This window comes from Camelus dromedarius, chromosome 9 (genome assembly GCF_036321535.1).
Source record: "Camelus dromedarius isolate mCamDro1 chromosome 9, mCamDro1.pat, whole genome shotgun sequence".
In the NCBI taxonomy this organism is placed as follows: domain Eukaryota; kingdom Metazoa; phylum Chordata; class Mammalia; order Artiodactyla; family Camelidae; genus Camelus; species Camelus dromedarius.
This window is the reverse complement of record NC_087444.1, coordinates 3,564,285-3,581,724: the sequence shown is the minus strand read 5'-3', so window position 1 is coordinate 3,581,724 and position 17,440 is coordinate 3,564,285. Positions and strand designations below refer to the sequence as shown.

The window sequence follows — 17,440 nt, the reverse complement described above, 5'->3', positions numbered from 1 at the left end:
TACACACACTATACCATATGAGTCCATACTACATATATATATCCATACAACATGTGTATATATATATATAAAACACTATACCATATGTGTGTGTGTATATATATTTATATAAATATGTAAATATAAAACAAGCACCAGTTCTGAAGCTGTCACCCAGCAGAGTCACTGACTTTGGGTGGGACATATGTTTCTAGAGCTCTGGGGAAGTATGAAAACTGCCCTAAGACCAGTGACCTCCTGAGGCTTCTTGCTGTTACAGATTCACGTGAGGGCCTCTCCCCAAGGGGCCAGGTCTGTAACTGCAAAGATGGTTGAGTGTGTCTCTCTGGTCTCGTTTTCAGTTTCGCAAAACCAAGAGATAAGAGTCCTACCCAGCAGGGATGATTAAAAAGAATCAAAAAAATTCCTTAAAACAGGAGCCTTCCCATATGCCATTTCCCTGCCTCTCTCTCCCCCACCCCCATACACATCTCCCTGCTATTACAGAGGCCTGTGTATTTGAGGGAAACAGGATATAGATGGATATGACTTACGATGGAAGAAAACCCACCAGGTTTTTAGGAAGCCTCAGAGTCTATCCCTACTCATTAAAAATTGCAAATGGCCTAAGACGGGACCAAAGATCGTGGAATTCTAAAGGCCATGACTGTGTTGCTTCTCCCCAAGGACGCCCTGGAGAACCCAACAGCGAAAGCCTTTTTGAACAGACATCTTGGTGAGGACGGTGTCACTGCCGAAGCGGTGCTGAGCTTCCTGCACAAGGGTCCTCGAGAAGGCCGGGCTGACGACTCAGCCCGCTTCGACTGGAGGGATGTATTTAACGTCACTGACCGCACCCTGCGCCTGGCTAATCAATACCTGGAGGTAAGGGCAGCGAGTCACCCGAGGGCCGCACTCGGTCCCTCCAGGACGGCCCTGTGTGTGGAGCCAAGTTCCCTTAGCAAGTCCAGTGGTCTTGGGTTTCAGCTCTCATCTTCCCCTTTGAAGAAACAAGCGTTCCCACAGCCCCCGAACAGCGGTGCATGCTGTTCTCTCACAGCTTCTCCTCAGCTGAAACAGTTCCTTCTTCACATCTCCTGCCTCCTGACAAACGGCTTCCTGCCTCCTCCTTGGCTGCTGCTCCCCCGGAGTGTCCGTGTCCGCCCTCAGCTGTCTCCTGGCTGCCGTGGCTTCAGTGGCTGTCCACTGGCAGTGTCCACCACACCCCGAGCTCTGAGGTGCCCTGTTGCGGGACGCTCCCACCCCCGGGCCCTACAGGCACATCAGACAGGTGGGTTCTCTCAGTCCTCCAGCAGCTCCACCAGGAGTGCACCATCATCATCCCCACTTTACAGATGCAGAAGCTGAGGCTTAAAGAGGTTAAATAAGATCCCATCCCACAGCTTGTGGGTGAGCAGACAGGATGCAGATCTGGCGCCTGACTCAGAGCCTGCCGTCCTGGCCCCTCCACTGCCTCTGTCACATCACTTCGCTCTGTCTCCTCATCTCCTAAGTATCTCTCGACTCTGCCTCTTGCTTCCCAGGCTCTCTGAGGCCCAAAGGCCTTGTCATCATCTCTCCATCTGCCTCTTCATCCCGGCTCCAGCCCACCTTCCCACCACTGCTCACTCACACATCTCCGGCTCTGCTCTGTGGGCCCTTCCACCACCCTCTGGCACACCCTGGCTTCTCATGATTTCATCCTTTGCAACTGGCTGTTTCTCTACCTATTTGTTAGAGCTTTTTTGCTTAAACAAAAAAGAGAAGTTATTGGTTGGCATAACCTGGAAGCCCAGGGGACCTCGGACACCGTGTCCTTCCATCTCTCCTTTCTGTCTGCCTCAGCTCGGCTTTGATCTCAGCCAGGCCCTCTCCATTCGGTAGTGTGTCAGCTGCTCACAGTCCTCAGTGGCCGTCTTTACACAGAAAGCTCCACAGAAAGAGGGAGCAGCCGTCCCAGAGCATCAGCAGTACTCCTGACGTGTTCTCTGATTGGCCTGGCCACCCTACCTTCCCGGGAGTGCCTCAGGGATGGGTACCCCCGCGGGGTGGGGAAAGCAGGCAGCTTCATCTGAATCTCCTGGACTGAGCAAGCTTGCTGTGAGGAGGGGGAGGGTGTTCCCCCAAAAGAAGAAACACAAGGCAGAGGGTCTGAAAGGGCTTCTCCTTCCCTGTTTGCTGAGCTTCTGCTCGTTCATTCTTTGAGACTCGGCTCTCAGGCGTCACTTCTGCTTCAACACAGGGGAAGTCGTTCCCTCCCCTGTGCTTCCCAGGCCTCTCTTCCAGTCTCTCTCAGGTGCTGTTCGAGTCAGATGCAGGTCAGCTGCCAACACATCCACCTCTGGCTGCTCAGCAGACTGGAGTTCTCAGCGTCAGGGAGCACATGCTAGTTATTTCTAAATTCTCAACCTCAAACTCCTAGGGAACATCTCTGTCTGAGAGTGTCTCACACTTGCCACAGGGCCTCATGTCATGTAGAACCATTAGTGGTAGAAGATGCTCTGGACGACAGAGAGGGAATTAAGCCCCTAAGAGCCAGCCCTGCCCCAGACCCCATGGTCCTGGTCCCCAACTAGTGAGAAAAGCCCAGCTCCACCTGTCACCACCGGGCTCTTGAAGACTCCCTGCTGCCCGGGCGCCACCAGAACCCCCCAGAGTGGGTGATGCTCCTTCTCCAGGGCCATGGGGAGGCAGCACGGGCTCCCCAGGTGGTCTTTCAGAGGGGCCAGGTGTGGCAGCATCAGCACTAAAGTTCATGTCATGACAGAGTGATTCCCTACCTGTCTGAAGGCAAGAATGACCATGGGTGCTTTTTTACAAAACAAATTCCTGGACACAAACCCAGATCAACTGACTCAGAATTCTCAGGGAGGAGACCTGGTAATCTGTATAGTTACAGACCTACTAGGTTGGTGGGGGCCTTGCAGTCCCCTTGTACAATTACTCAGCTGACATCGTCTCTTCTCACGGTGCTTCCACCAGCTAAGTCCCCATCCTGGGCCACGCCCACCCCCATTCACCGCCAGGTTATGGTATAGCCAGGTTATACCATAGCTGGGTTATATTATAGCCAGGTTATACCATAGTTGGGTTATACCATAGCCAAGTTATAGTATAGCCAGGTTATACCATAGCTGAGTTATAACATAGCCAGGTTATAGTATAGCTAGGTTATAACATAGCCCAAACTTTTGGAGGGGGTGTGGATGGAGGGGCTCTATTCCTTTACTCTGTCAGCTGGAGCTCAGTGGTTCTCACAATGTTTTTGTGAGGTACTATCAGTAACAAAGAATATTTCCTGCCTTTTGTTTGACTTGACACTTGTGTGGTGATGTAAAGGACTTGTTTTCTTGTAGGATTATTTTTTCCATGTAGTTTGTGCTTAATGTAGCACCAGGCACACAAAAGACACTTAATATATATTAAATGCTTAAATGGCTAAGAATTCAGTCTGTGGAGCTAGACCACCTGGGTTCAAATCCCTGCTAATTGTGCCTCAGTTTCTGCATCTGTAAAATGGGGGTATGAATAATACTTACCTAACAGGCTTGTTGTGAGAATTAACTGCGTTAATTCATGCAAAGCACATAAGACTGTGGCTGGCATTTAGTAGGCACTTAGTAAATATTAAGTCTTTAGTAAACTACAAACAAACCCAGAAATGCTACTTGGGAGGAGAAGAGTGGAATTGGTGAAATCAGGCCCAGCCCCTGGGCCGCTCCTGGCGCTCCTCCAGGGGTTACAGAACTGCAAATCACATGTCACATCAGCCACCAACACTTCCCTGGGGCTTTGCAATCCCATTAGCCAAGGAAAGCTCTCCTAAGTGAAGGCCACTGTGGCCACGGGTCAGTGGGCTGCCCCAGGGGTTCCTAAGAGGGGTTTGGACCTTCCGCCCTTGGTGAAGAGGGAGGGGGGAAGTAGGGGGATGACCTGAAAGGAGGAGGGGGTTGGGGTGGGGAATGAGCAGTGAGGACAAATTCAATCACTGCAACTGGTCCTGGAAGTCTCTGCTTTTGTTCTTGTGTTTCGGGAAGTCTGGAGGCGGCTTGGAGACCCCCCAGCTCTCATTCTGAGGACTACTCAGTAGCAGACAGGCACTAAAGAGTTTTGAGAACCTCCTCCGGGGCCAGCCTCGATACTTCCCAGACTATTCCAAAAAAGAAAAAAAAAAGTCAATTCAGGAAAATTCAGCAAAAACACTCTAAAATGTAAGTTATGTCGATCCAAGTCAGTGTGGCACTCAGATGTGACACTGAACAACAGAAACTCCAGGAACTAAGAGCAAACTTTTAAGCCTTTTGTCATTATACGAAAGGGGGGTGAGTCAAAAGGGTTTCTCTTCACCTAAAAGGAGGGCTAAATCCTCTTTCTTTCTGCTTGGGGTGAGGCCTTAGTTACTGGCCATCCCACTGAGTAGCCTGGAGAGTGTCCCATTCCCCTGGAGCCACCTGCCTGCGCCATCCGATGCCACGTTAGGCTGCTGCTTGAGGAAACTCTCTCACCCAGACAGTGAGGATAAGTGGGCCTGGACGCAGCCTCTGAGCTGCGTCACTCTGGGAAAGCCACTTCACCTGCCGAGGCTCAGTTTTCTTACCTGTAAAACCCAGTAATAACACAGCAGACCCCACAGAGTTGTTGTTGAGGGTAGAGTGAGAGAAGTGTGCAGGGCGCCCAGCACACGCGTGCCATCAGTGAGTTAGGCGTGTGTGTAAGTTCTCTGCCCTCGGTTTCTCGTCTGTTAGGTGGGGCTGGTAATGCCTTCCTTTCCAGTGGCTGTGAGGATGAAATGGGAGAGGGCTGGCACCAAGGAGCGCCATGTGCGTGGCAGCTCTCGCTGTGAACCGCAAGGACGTGCACCCCAAACCACAGACCAAGTGAGGAATGCGCTTTCCTGAGGCTGGCTTTGTGTAAGTCTCAATCAGGGACTGTGGAGCTGTTATTCACGTTAACCTGGCGAACTGGCTTGAATCAGGGCTGTTTCTCGAGCCCTTCTGGCCCTTCTGTGGACCGTGGCCCAGTGGATCCAGGACTTCTCTTGCTCTTAGAGCACCTCTTCAATAAGGGGCTTCTATCATCTCATTCATCTCATAACCATGTCCAGTCTTTCCCCTGATGCCCTGCCCTTATCAGGGAAAAATCAAGACATGGATGAAAGGCAGACCTCCTGGTCTGCAGGTGGGCAGTCAGCTAGGGAAAGGAATGATGGAGACACTTGGGAGCCTCATCTCTCTACCAGGTGGAAGGATTCATCTCTGTAGGACTCCTGATCGAGGGTTAGGCATGACACAGATGGAATGCTATTTAGAGTTCACAGTGTATTTTAATTTTATAGTGTATTTGAATTCCAGGTCTTAAGTTTCACATCAGGAAGCTGAATTCAGCCAAACTTTAGTATAAAAATACCTCTGATCAAGGCATAAAATTTAACTAGTTAACGACCTTTCCCTGAGTCTTGAGGAGACGTGTATTCATTAACTGCTTTTATCTCTGCTGTCAGCACAGTCAGTGTATGTGTGTAACTCTTTATTATCAACACGGTGGTTATCTTCTTGATGAATGATCAGGAGGGGGCTGTTTTGGACTACTTTTCCTCTGTGCCTAGCATGCCCCTGGCTTCAGTTCACCACTACCCAACCAGTACGTGCTCAGGGAGTGTAGTTTTCAGGCCTAATAGGATTAAGAAGACAGAGCTATTGATCATGTCACCTACTTTAGAGTCAAAAGCGTAGACATCTGTTGCATAATATCTGACCTGTTGCCTTCTTCTGCTGATTCATTGACTCCAAATGTGCATTAAGGGGCAAGGGCAAAGTCGGGGAAGAGGTCAGAAGGGTGCAAAAGCCTGTACCATGAGAGCAATATTATTTCAAGAGCCGTGAACTGGATCATAAGCAACTCATGGGCAATGGCCTTATTTTGTGCCTCTTCAGTCTCTGAGAAACATAGAATTGGGCTGAGGAAGGAGAACACACGTTGGGGGTTGGGGGCTCAAGTGACGGGTGAAGGGAAGGAACTTGCATTTGAGCTTGCTGTGAGCCAGCCACTGTGTTGGGCACTTTTACTTGTCACCTCATGCAGCACGCTTGACTGCCTGCCCAGAGACATAATTGTTACCATTTTATAGAATCAAAGACTGACTTGCCTAACATGCCATAGGAGGTAAGAGCTGGATCCAAGATTCTAATCTAGACCTCTCAGCCTCTGAAGAGGAAGTTCTTCTACCATAAGGGGTACATGAGTAGGGGGTTCAGTAAGTATTGTTTGGATAAATTACATAATGAGTTGGATGAAGGCAGCAATTATTTTGTAATAGTCAGGGTAACTGACACTATTCTGATTCAGTCTTTTCTGCTTAGAAAGAACTAGATTTAGAGGAGGAAGCCAAAGAAATTTGCGCTCATGCAGTCATTCATGTTTTTGCATGAATTGAACTACCTACATCCAAATAAATACTGTGAATCCCTGACCTCTAGAAGCTCACATTCTATTGGGAGAGATAAGCATGTCATTAAATATGGTGGTATCCCAAGGGAATGCTAGAATCCAGTCTGGCAGAGTAGAAACAAATTCAAAATGCCACAAATCCTCCAGGGACTGTCAATTATCCTCCACATTATCTCCCAAATCCCCCCTTCCTCGCCCTCTCCATGTATGGCCTGTTTACAGAGGCCTGTACCATCTCTCCTGGCTGGTCTCGTGGCCTCTGGTCTCTCGCTGCTTCTGTTCAGCTCCCACGCTGCCTCCAGTGAGATCCTCATGAAACCCCAGTCTCACCAGCCATGGCGTGCCAGCCTGAAGTGCCCCAGTGACTCCTCACTGCTGTGTCGGTGAAGGCCAGCTCCTCCAGTCCCTTCACGGCTCTTCCATGTCATATGGGACATCGTGCTGCCCAGGCCTCCCGCCCTGCACAAGCCGACCCCTTCTTCCACTCAGGACTCAGCGCCTGTGTGTCAGGCCTCCTCGTGTGCACCGTATTCCTCCATCACAGCACATGATAATTATTTCACACACCTCCCCACCCACACAGATGTGAACCCCGTAAGGGCTGAAAGTATCTTATTTATCTTTTGATTTCCCAACTTACCTTCTTGGAGCTGCAGTGGCATGAAGTTTACACCCATACATGCCAATCTAAAGCTGAAAATACATTTATGCTGGGCCTTAAAGATTGAATGTGCCTGCTAAGCAAGGCAGAAGGAAGAGCGTACGTGAGGTGCAGAGGTGTGAACGAGCCAGGCTCCTGAGAGGCAGACGGTCTGGGCAGAGGTGTGGCTGTAGCGTCAGGGGCGGGGGCCGGGCAGAGGGGCAGCAGAGTCCCGAGCTGGCGCCAGGAGGGTCAGCTGGCCCGGCCGGTGACAGCTCCATCCCGAAGGCAGCAGAATGCCACCCCCGGCGCTCATCTCTGGGCTCTGATTTGGGGCACTGTCGCTGGTCCACTGCCTGAAAAATAAGGGTGGTCACTGGAGCCACAGTTAGGGCAGTGTCACCGGCATGGCTGGACCAGGTGTTCGTGACCGGAATATGCTTTCCATGGTCAGTGCCCGGCCCTGTTGATTATGAACTATTTTGAATATGGTAACACTTACTTCCCAAAGTTGTAGGAATGACTAAACAAGACAGCATTGAGAGCTACAGTCCCCCGCAGTCGTCAGCCCGGCTCTTCGGCCTTTCCTTGGATCTGACTGCACAGGAAGCACTACCGGGTGGCTTTGCCCTGGCGGGAGCCTCTGTGCTCCGACCCGACCTTTTTATGTGTGTCACTGTTGTGTTTATTTATTTTAGAAACGGTCTTTTGAACGGCTGTGCCCTTCCTGTCCCTTTGTCTTCAGTCGCGGTGCATCTCCTCACTCTCCGTGGTCGAACATTTCAGCCGTCTGTCCGCAGCACCCGGTGTGTTAGATAAAATTCCCCACAGGGCCTCTGCCTCCTTCTCACCATCCCGGCCAACTCTCGCGGCCCAGAGCTATTTTCTCCAGTGGCGTTTTCCCTGCGGTGGGAAACGAACCTTTAGTGTTACGGTTTCAATCTGCCAGGAAATCCATTCTGGGATGTTTGCCCACATCCACTGGCATTTTTCAAAAGGAACCCCAGGTGTCTACATTAACACCAGCAGGACCACTTGAAGCCTCCATTGACATTCATCAGCCGCTTTGTTCTCAGCCTGAGTGTGGAAGTTAGATCTGTGAGAGGCAGGATGGTAGAGCCAAAGCCTCTGAAGTGTGCAGCAGCGCCCTTCTTACCCTGAAGACTCCCTCCTGGCATGTCCTGGGTATCAGTCAGAACACATCAGCACCGAGTGCCAGGCCCCTTTGATTATCAAGTGCAAGGAAGAAGAGATTCTTTCTCTCTCTGCCTCTGCTAGTCATCGGTTCCCACTTCATAGGTAATTTATGTTACTTAATGTGTTTGAATTAGAGCTGGAGAGGTCGCAGTTGAAGAAGGAAGCCTGCTGCTACTGTGGCTTCTTCTGTGAGGCAGTGTCTGATTTAGCTGTGTAAACAAATGACTGCCTTCTCCAGGGGTCGTGAGCACAGCTGCCTGCGCTGGGGAGAGCCGCACCTCTTCCGCAGGGCGAGCTCGGCTTGCTGGTGAGAAACCGTAGGACTGGTGTGGACTTCAGACGGTGGTGGCCCTGCCACTCGGATTTTGGCCGCAATAGTTGGGAACTGAAGGAGACAAGGAAACCTCTTCTCTTGCTTGACTGCCTTTGGCTGTCACAGGGCATTATAACGGTTTGCTTTATGATTCTGAACTCTGATTGCAAAATTTGCCCAGAATCTGCCTCTGAGGCCATAAGACACTGTCTCTCTAATCAGTGAAGATGCCCTTTGGATTTTCCCAGTAGTGGCTTTATGCTGAGTCTCTTACACTCGCCAGTTCTTTCCTACCTACAGGGTTCATCCCTAACATCCACGATCACACAGTTTCTCTGTGTAGAACCAAATAGCTTTTATAAATATATGTGGCCTCAGCCTCATTAAAACCAACTGTTTTAACTTACAAGCTAATCAGACCAGACCAGATATGTCAAACTCTATGATCTTGCTTTGCTTAAAGGTTAGTCATTCATCGTTGCCTCTCACATACACTCACGCACACACTTGCATGAATATACATGCTCATTAGCCAAGCTCTTCAGGGACCACCAAAGCAAGTACCAGTAGGGAACGAGGCCCCTTGCTGTGAGGCAGGTGGCCTCCACATGAGAATGCCAGGGTGCCTCATGACTCACACCTCAGGGGATGACCCGGGGACTTCTGACTCATGTCCAAAGCAGCATCCACAGTTGCTCTGCCTTGACCTGGAAGATTTGGTGAGGATGACGCTCCAGATTAGCTTCATCAGATCCTCCTCTGAGTAGAGTTGTCCGCCTTTCACCTGATGGCCGAAGAGCAAGCTAGTGAACACCAGTGGGATAGGACCCGCCCCATTGCCCCCCCCCCACTGCCCAGGTGGACGTGGGGCTTTGGCTTCTGTCCATAGCACTGTTCTAACCAGATGAGGTGCTGTAGATCAGCTGGGGATGGCTTGTGCTCCCAGCTGCATTCTTTTAAAAAAATAACTGCCTTCCTCCCCAGACAAATAACTATGATGAATGAAAGGTAACCCGGCAGGGGCTTAAAAGCCACTAGACTTTTTTGACTTTCAAGATGTTTCGCAAAAACAGTAATAAAAATGCTATTCATCAAGTCCTTGTTATTTGTGAAATAGTTGAGCACCCTACATGGTTAAGATACCAGCTCACTCCAGAGGAACTTTGCCTCATTATGCCTCACAGGAGAGCTTGGAGTGATAATCGTAAAGTGGTGGTGAGAATTCAAGGGATTAATACAAGCAAAGCCTTTGGACCAGTTTTGGGGACACAGTAAAACTTCAGTAATCTTCAGCTTTTATTCTTACCAGGAGGCACTGGCTGGCCCTTCCCAAACGTGTTCCTGTGATCCTTAGAACATACCTACGAGGGAGGCATATCTCCATTTTGCAGACAGGAAAACAGAGGCCACAGTTAGGAAGCAGCAGAGTGGAGATGGCGTTCAAACAATGCCCTGTACCCCTTTCCAACTGGGGGATGATAACTCAACCTTGAAAGCAGATCACATGATTCCGGGCAGAAATGAATGTTTGAGAGCCTTTTCAGTTTTGTTTTTCCAGAGAGTAGCATGGTGCCAATCTAGGGGGACGCAGCAGGAAACGTGACTGTGAATCAGCCGCCTGATGAAACAGCCAGGCTGGGGCCCACGTCACCACAGGCCTCAGCAATGTCCCTGAAAACACCAGCACTTAGATCTCCCGTTAAGACACGAAAGGAGAGTTCAGAGAAAACGGCTGCCTTGCTCGGAAAGTCACATTATTAAAAAGTATTTGTTTTTATTAGTTTTCTTGCTTCAATAGGAGTTATAATTTCATTAACTTTGTAACAAAAATTCACTTTCCACTAGTTTCTCCTAGTTTGTCATCTGAATCTGGGGTGCGTACAATTATGTTCAAAACACACCACAGTGAAGCTGTATTTCTTGCGGCATTCAGGACTTCTAAAATTAAATTAATTCAGTTCCTCTTTCACGGGGAAATGCTATTCCAGAGACCAAATGAAGAAGACACGGCCTCTGACCTCCAGCAACTTGCCATCTCTGGAGCTGTGCTAACCAGTACAGTAACCAGGAGCCACACGTGGTTACATAAATGTAAATAAGGTGAGAAGGTCAGTGCCTCAGACGCACTGGCCACGTCTCCAGTGCTCAGTAGCCGTATGTGATCCTGGCTACTGCACTGGATAGGGCGGAAACAGAACATTTCCATCGCTGCAGAAACTTCTGTTCTACTAGTCTACTGGACCGGGGCAAGAGACCATCTCCTTTAGGAATCCTATTGCTGCAACTTTGTGGTTGCGGTGTGGCTTACTCTTAGAGCACCGTGAGGGTGCAGCACCACCCTTCAAGCTTGACCCATGAAGACATGGATTCATATTCTGCTTCTGACCTGTGTTGACCCTGGGCAAGGCCCTTTGCCCCTCTGACATCAGGTTCCTCAACATTGTAAAGCAAGGACATTAGGTCACATGGCCTCTAGGACCCCTTCTGTCCAAATGCCTTATGACACTGTGGGGTAATTGGAAGAATATTCTGTGTGTGTGTGTGTGTGTGTGTGTGTGTGTGTGTGTGTGTTTGTATGTGTGTGTGTATGACAGCTAAAAGAAACTGCAAAGAATTCCCATCTCCCCAAATAATTTTGTTTTTTATTTCAGAAATTTAATTTTCAAATTTCCTTTATTTGTCAATACTAAAACTCTATACATGTAGTCCTAAGTTTGACAAACTGATTTAAGAGAAAGAGAGAGATTATTTTATTACCTGTCTGTAGAAGACTGAAGTCTCCCTGCAGGAGACGCCAGTGTTCCTTTTCTCGCATGTGCTCCAGCAGCACAGCTTGAACGCCTCCCTGTCCACGCAGCAGGCTGCCAGCTCTCTGTCCCCACGGCGCTGTTGTTGAGTTAAATACTGGCACACACCGGGAGCCAGGCCCTCGGTCTTAGACCGCGGAGAAAGTCTATATATTAGACTCCCCACAAAAAAAGAGAAAAAAATCATAAAATAGCAAGCCCTATGTTATTTCCATTCAGGAAAAAATGACCATTAATTGAGGACCTTTAGTGTCATGGCGTACTTAAGTCTTTGATCTCATTAAAGGACTGGCCAGTGACAGTCTGGACAATGGCTATTTGCAAAAGAATAGTTGACTAAAGAAAACTGTCCATTGCCCTGAGCTCTGCGACTTCAGTGACTGGTAGTTCTTAAAGGAACACCAATTCCGGTTCCCTTTAAAATAACCGTCTCCTTAGCATGGTGTCACCCAGGCCTTGGCGCTCTAGGTTTTCTTGTTACCTGTGTTCCTCTTTCCCACATCAGCTGGAAAAGTTAACAGTTTCTTTCGTTTTCTTTCTTTTTGTTCAGAAGACTGAGACGGTTACAGAGGACCGGCTCCCAGGATGTGGAGCCCGAGGCAGGACGATTTAGCCCAGAAGGCCCAAGGAGGGAGGGTTCGCAGCACTTTGTTCAAATTCAGCTCCTCAGCAGAAAGAGGCTTCCGGTTCACCCTCTGATGCCTCCGGGTGGGACTCAGCAGTGAGGGGTTTTTGGTGACTGAGTTGTGTGGGCCTGCTTCTCACCAGTGCAGCGGGAGCGGGGCTCTCTGGTCAGGTCATGGTGATCTGTGCGCTTGTCTAGCTTCTTCATTCTCCTGGTAATTGCTGTGGGATCAAATGAGCTGTTTGACGACTACTCTACCACTTTGGGGAACTCAGCTTTTGTGAGCCTAAGTTCCCTGGGCTGCAAAGTAAGGGCGAGTCAAAGTGTGCTCCCCTATTTTACAAGACAGTCGTGAGCACAGGGAGGGCTTGCGGACCAGGCTGTATGTGTGGCTTCTGGTGTGGGGAAGAAGTCTGGGCCTGGAGTTGAAAAGTGGGGAGAGAATCCAGACTCTGCCACTGTCTAGCTGCGTGACCTCTGGCAGGTCTCCTCTTTAGTAAAATGAGGATTCCAGGTAACTCGCAGGCTCTGTGGGGGAGTTAATGCGTTCCTTTAATCCTGCGTTACATCAACAGCCTTCTAACCAGGCCTCCTGCTTTCCCCTTCTCCCTACTAGTGATCTTTCAGAAACATGATTTGATCCCATAGGTCATTCCCCTGCTTAGAACCTACAGTGGCTTCTTGTGGCTTCTTTAGGGTTTGCCAGGAAAACTGGTTTTAGGATGGAAAGCCCTGTGTCCCAGGGAAAGCCCTGCAAAGCCCGCAGGGCAGCTGATCTGGGCCCCATGCCCCCCTTCCTAGTGCACACCTCTCACAACTCATCTCTGCATACCTACGTGCTTCTCTGCACACTGGGACGACCTGGGGAACACTTGATAAAATGCTGATGCCTTGGCCCTGTCTCTTGAAAATCTAATTTCATTGTTTGGAGTTGGACTTGAGTGTAAGTATCTTCTTAAAGCTCTGAGGTGGTTTGAAAGCACAGCCAAGGAAGGGAACCGCTGCTCCATTCTTGCAGGCCTCTGAAAATCCCGTGAGCTATTCCCTGTGCCTGAGCTGACCTTTCCCCTGCTTTCTTCTCTTGACTAATTCCTGCTCATTCTCATCCTACTCAGGAGTCTGTTCCTCCAGGCAGCCCTCGAGGACTTCTCCAGGTAGACTTAGCCTCCTCCCTCTGCTGGGCAGCCAGACTACCTTAGGCCTGCTCCCACCCGAACCTGATCATTCTTGTACTGACTGTTAGTTTACTCCAAACTTCTCCCTCTTTAGGTCTGGAGTTTCTTTCAGGAAGAGATTTTATCTTTCTTCCTTGTAACCCCGGAGCCAAGCAGCTCTGGCACATTGCAGGCTCTCAGTAAGTATTCCGTGAACAGATTAATCAAGACAGCTGACCTCTTGTGAGTTCCATTCTAAGAAAGAAACATCGACACAATAACCCTAGTGTATCACAGAAATAGGAAGTTGAGGGGAAAAAAGCACATCTGAGTATGACAGAAAGCTTTACCAAAACAACTCCCAATACTCAAATTAAAAGAAAGGCTTGGTTTTGCTCTTTTGTGAGTAATGATTTTTTTCTCTTCCCGGGGAGAAAAAAGACATGTTGGGAAATTCCTCCTCCATTCTCATTATCTGGCAAAAGGTTGTAGCTGGAAATGATCTCTCTGACAAGGTCATGTTGGCTCTCTGTCATTTTCTCTCGTCATCCTGTTCCTCCCTCAGCTGGCCATCCTTGTGTGTTTGCAGAGAGGCAGGAAGGTTCACCGCTGGGACTGCTTCTCTCTCTCTTTAAAACTCTTTTATCGGCAGGCTTTCTGATCTTCAAAGCAGCCTGTATCCGATGTGACCCCGCTCCCTTGACTCCCCGCGCTGGGGAGGGAGAGCTGTGAGCATTTTTGTCATTTTGACGACTTGCGTGTTTGGACAGCCCAATAGTGCAGTAGATCTTTAGGGATGAGAGCGAGTCAGCTTTTCTAAGCCCCCCCTTTCACCCCCAAATCTAGACACACTGGAAATTGACATCAGACCCAAAGTTAAGCAAACAGTAGGTTTATAGGTCTCCTTGCCTTTGACCCATCCCTGGGGCAGCAGCCCTGATCCTCTGTCTTTTTTTGCAGTTGAGTCTTTGTGGTTGGTATCCCTCAGACTGTTTCAGTCTTTGTGATTATCTGCAGTGCTTGATCCTGGATAAGTTTGAAAGCTACGATGATGAATTTCAGCTCACCCAACGAGCCCTGTCTCTGCTGGAGGAAAACAGGTTCTGGGCTGGTGTGGTATTCCCGGACATGTATCCCTGGACCAGCTCCCTGCCATCCCACGTGAAGTACAAGATCCGAATGGACATAGACGTGGTGGAGAAGACCAATAAGATCAAAGACAGGTGACGTCTCAGGCGCTCTCAGAAGACCCTGGGTGTCCCCAACGAAGTGTGAGGCAAGGAAAGGGGCTCCTGCGTGCTCAGGCCATCCGTCTCCTCCCGGGGCAGAAGGATTACTTGGAAAGGCACAGGAACACTTTGGTGTCGAACCACTAAGCTAGCCACTTGGCCCTGCTGGTTGGTGGGACCAGGAGAGCTCAGCTACTCTGCATTCACCCTCTCAACTCAGCACTTGTCCCTGGCTGGCCTTCACGTAGTTTGGAGGCAAAAATCTCTAGGTATTAAATTATCTTCACATAGAGATTCTGCAAATGAGGTTTCAGCAAAGTCACTGGAAAATTACATTTGGTACAGAGTAGGGGACTGAGACTGGACTGAGCCTATAAATCAATAAAATTAAGTTAAATCAGAGGAAATAAGATATTTTATAAAGCTCAGAGGAGAGTCCTTGAATGAAAGCAATTAGAAGCTAATATTCATAACTGAGACTTAAACTGTGAACTGGAAAATAGAATCGGATAGTGTGAAAGAGTTCAGGGGGCAGTTTCGGAGCGTGAGTACCAAATCCCCTCACCCTTGTGAAGGGGGAGTGAGCTGTCTGTTCCCATTTGCATCCTGTGTCCCTTCCTGTGATTTCTTCTTAGGTACTGGGATTCTGGCCCCAGAGCTGACCCCGTGGAAGACTTCCGGTACATCTGGGGAGGGTTTGCCTATCTGCAGGACATGGTTGAACAGGGGATCACGAGGAGCCAGGCCAAGGCTGAGGTTCCAATTGGGATCTATCTCCAGCAGATGCCTTACCCCTGCTTCGTGGATGACTCGTGAGTCCAGGGTCCTAGTCCCCCTCCTGGACAAGCTAATCAGGCTGCTGGGGTGGGGCAGGGAAGGGGTGCTCCCCAGGCTTCAATCTTTTTGGAGAACAACCTGGGGCCTGGGGCCAGCTCGAGGAGAACCGAGCTCTGACTGAGGAGCCTGCTTCTCCCCGGCTCCCTCCAGGCAGGGCCCGGTGGACTAGTAAAGTGGAGAAAGGAGTTGGTGTTGTGGGTAGAGAAGGGAAGGTGAAAATTAAAGCAGGGAAGTGAGGTTGGGGGAGGGGACAAAGGCTTTTAAATTTTCCACTACGTAGTATGTTTGGTATGTGGAAGGGTTCAGGTCAGTGTTTGCCCAGTGATTGCCAAATCAGCAGATTAGGACTCTGCATCACAAGTAGGGCCGGTTCCTAGGAGCCTTGGAATAATGCAGCTCCATCCCTAATTAACATTCCCATGATGTGTGCTTAATGAAAAGGTAGAGGGATGTGTTGGATGAGCTTGGGCCCTCCCTCTCTGCCCACCCCCTTTCCCAGGCCTGTGCATGTGATGGCCAGTAGCAAGCTAAGCAAGTAGCCTACTATTTTCTGAAAGTGCATTTGGGGGGTGGTAGAGAGAGGGACAGAGAGGAAGAGTGGCTGGGAGGGCTCACTTACCATGGTGCTCCCAGGACAGCAGCAGAGATCTACAGTTGACTTAGAGACTCAACTCTTAGGGAAAAAAAATAAAAACTGAGATGTTCACCATAGTGTATGTGTATATCTGCGGGGTTCAGGGAGGAGAGAGATACAGCCTGCAGAGAGGAAGAGTCAAATTGCCAGCTGGCAAGGCAGTAAAATAAAGCCCAGTATGGGCATAACACCTTGGTCTAATCGGTTCTCGTTCCTCAGCTCTACAGAAAAATAAAAGAGACAGCAGGCCTGTTCTGCAGTCGGTTTGGGTTTGGACAATAGGCAGAAATCGGAAGTGGAGCCCAGCCAAAAGCCTGGTTCCACTTTTAAGATCAGAATAGAGGTGACTGGCAGGGAAGTGAAGTAGGGAGTGAGGAGGCAGCAAGAATTCTGGCCATTCAGTGTGGGAGAGCCCTCTGGTGGCCCGTCTCAGAAGACTTGTGAATTTAGCCTCAGAATTCAGCCTCCCTGGGGCCATCTTGAGAGAACCCCCCCCCCCCGCCCCATGCTGGAATTGGGCCCTTCCTGTGACACCCAGTAGTTTTCAGTGGATGATAATCTCAAGGGCTTTACTAGCACACCGAGCACAGGGAAAACATACATGAAGTTCACAGTAGAGTCATTCCAGACGGAACACCCATGGATGCACTCCACTGGTACAGGGCTGTGGGGTTGGTGACTGCCAAGTCACTGGTTGGTTTACTGATGGGTCAGTTGCCTCTGAAAGTGCCACACTGATTAGTCGTTTTGTGCCGCTCCCTGTGTAACTGGGGTTTGACCCTCCAGGGTAGACAATGCTGACCCCTTGGGGAGTCCAATTATTGCTCTCACCACCACCAGTTCCCTTTGTCCACCTTCTGGACTTCAGTGTTAGTTAGCTTATACCTACCTACTCCAGGCATATTCCACATTGTCAAGTCTGTAGTCCTTTCCCGTGAGATCTTACAAGGTCTATACTAGGTAACATGCATAGTATGATTTTACTTGCATAGTTTACTTATAGAGCATTCATCTGGACTAACCAAAAAGCTACCTGAGATCTTACAAGAGCGCCTATATTGTGTAACATACATAGTCTAATTTTATTTATACATTTTACTCACAGAACATTCATCTAGGCTAACCCAAAGGCTACCATCTTGCTCTAAAGGCAACATAACCCTTCAGGGCAAAGTGCAATGTATTAAAACATTCAAGTCCGTTGAATACCCAGTGGCGATTCTTCTGCCTTTCCCTCCACCTGGGCTTTGTCCTCAGCAAACACTTGCTCCCCCTCCACCAGGTACAGGACAGTCTACCACTCTGCTTCTCTCTCTTGCTTTAGTTTTACGATCATCCTGAACCGCTGTCTCCCTGCCTTCATGGTGCTGGCCTGGACCTACTCTGTCTCCATGACTGTAAAGAGCATCGTCTTGGAGAAGGAGTTGAGACTGAAGGAGACCTTGAAAAATCAGGGTGTCTCCAACACAGTGATTTGGTGTACCTGGTTCCTGGACAGCGTCTCTGTTATGCTGATGAGCATCTGCCTCCTGACCATATTCATCATGGTAAGGCAGGCGCAGAGGGTTGAGAAAATCT

General features: G+C 49.4%; 1 protein-coding gene across 1 annotated transcript in view; it reads left to right on the top strand.

Annotated features, from left to right (window-relative positions):
* Window positions 1-17,440, top strand: part of ABCA4 (ATP binding cassette subfamily A member 4) — a 117,852-nt gene that overhangs the window by 39,543 nt on the left and 60,869 nt on the right. Inside the window, exons 11-14 of the mRNA XM_031457627.2 lie at window positions 667-864; window positions 14,180-14,385; window positions 15,027-15,203; window positions 17,187-17,409. Coding sequence (XP_031313487.2) covers window positions 667-864; window positions 14,180-14,385; window positions 15,027-15,203; window positions 17,187-17,409 — 804 coding nt within the window. The remainder of the gene's footprint in view (window positions 1-666; window positions 865-14,179; window positions 14,386-15,026; window positions 15,204-17,186; window positions 17,410-17,440) is intronic.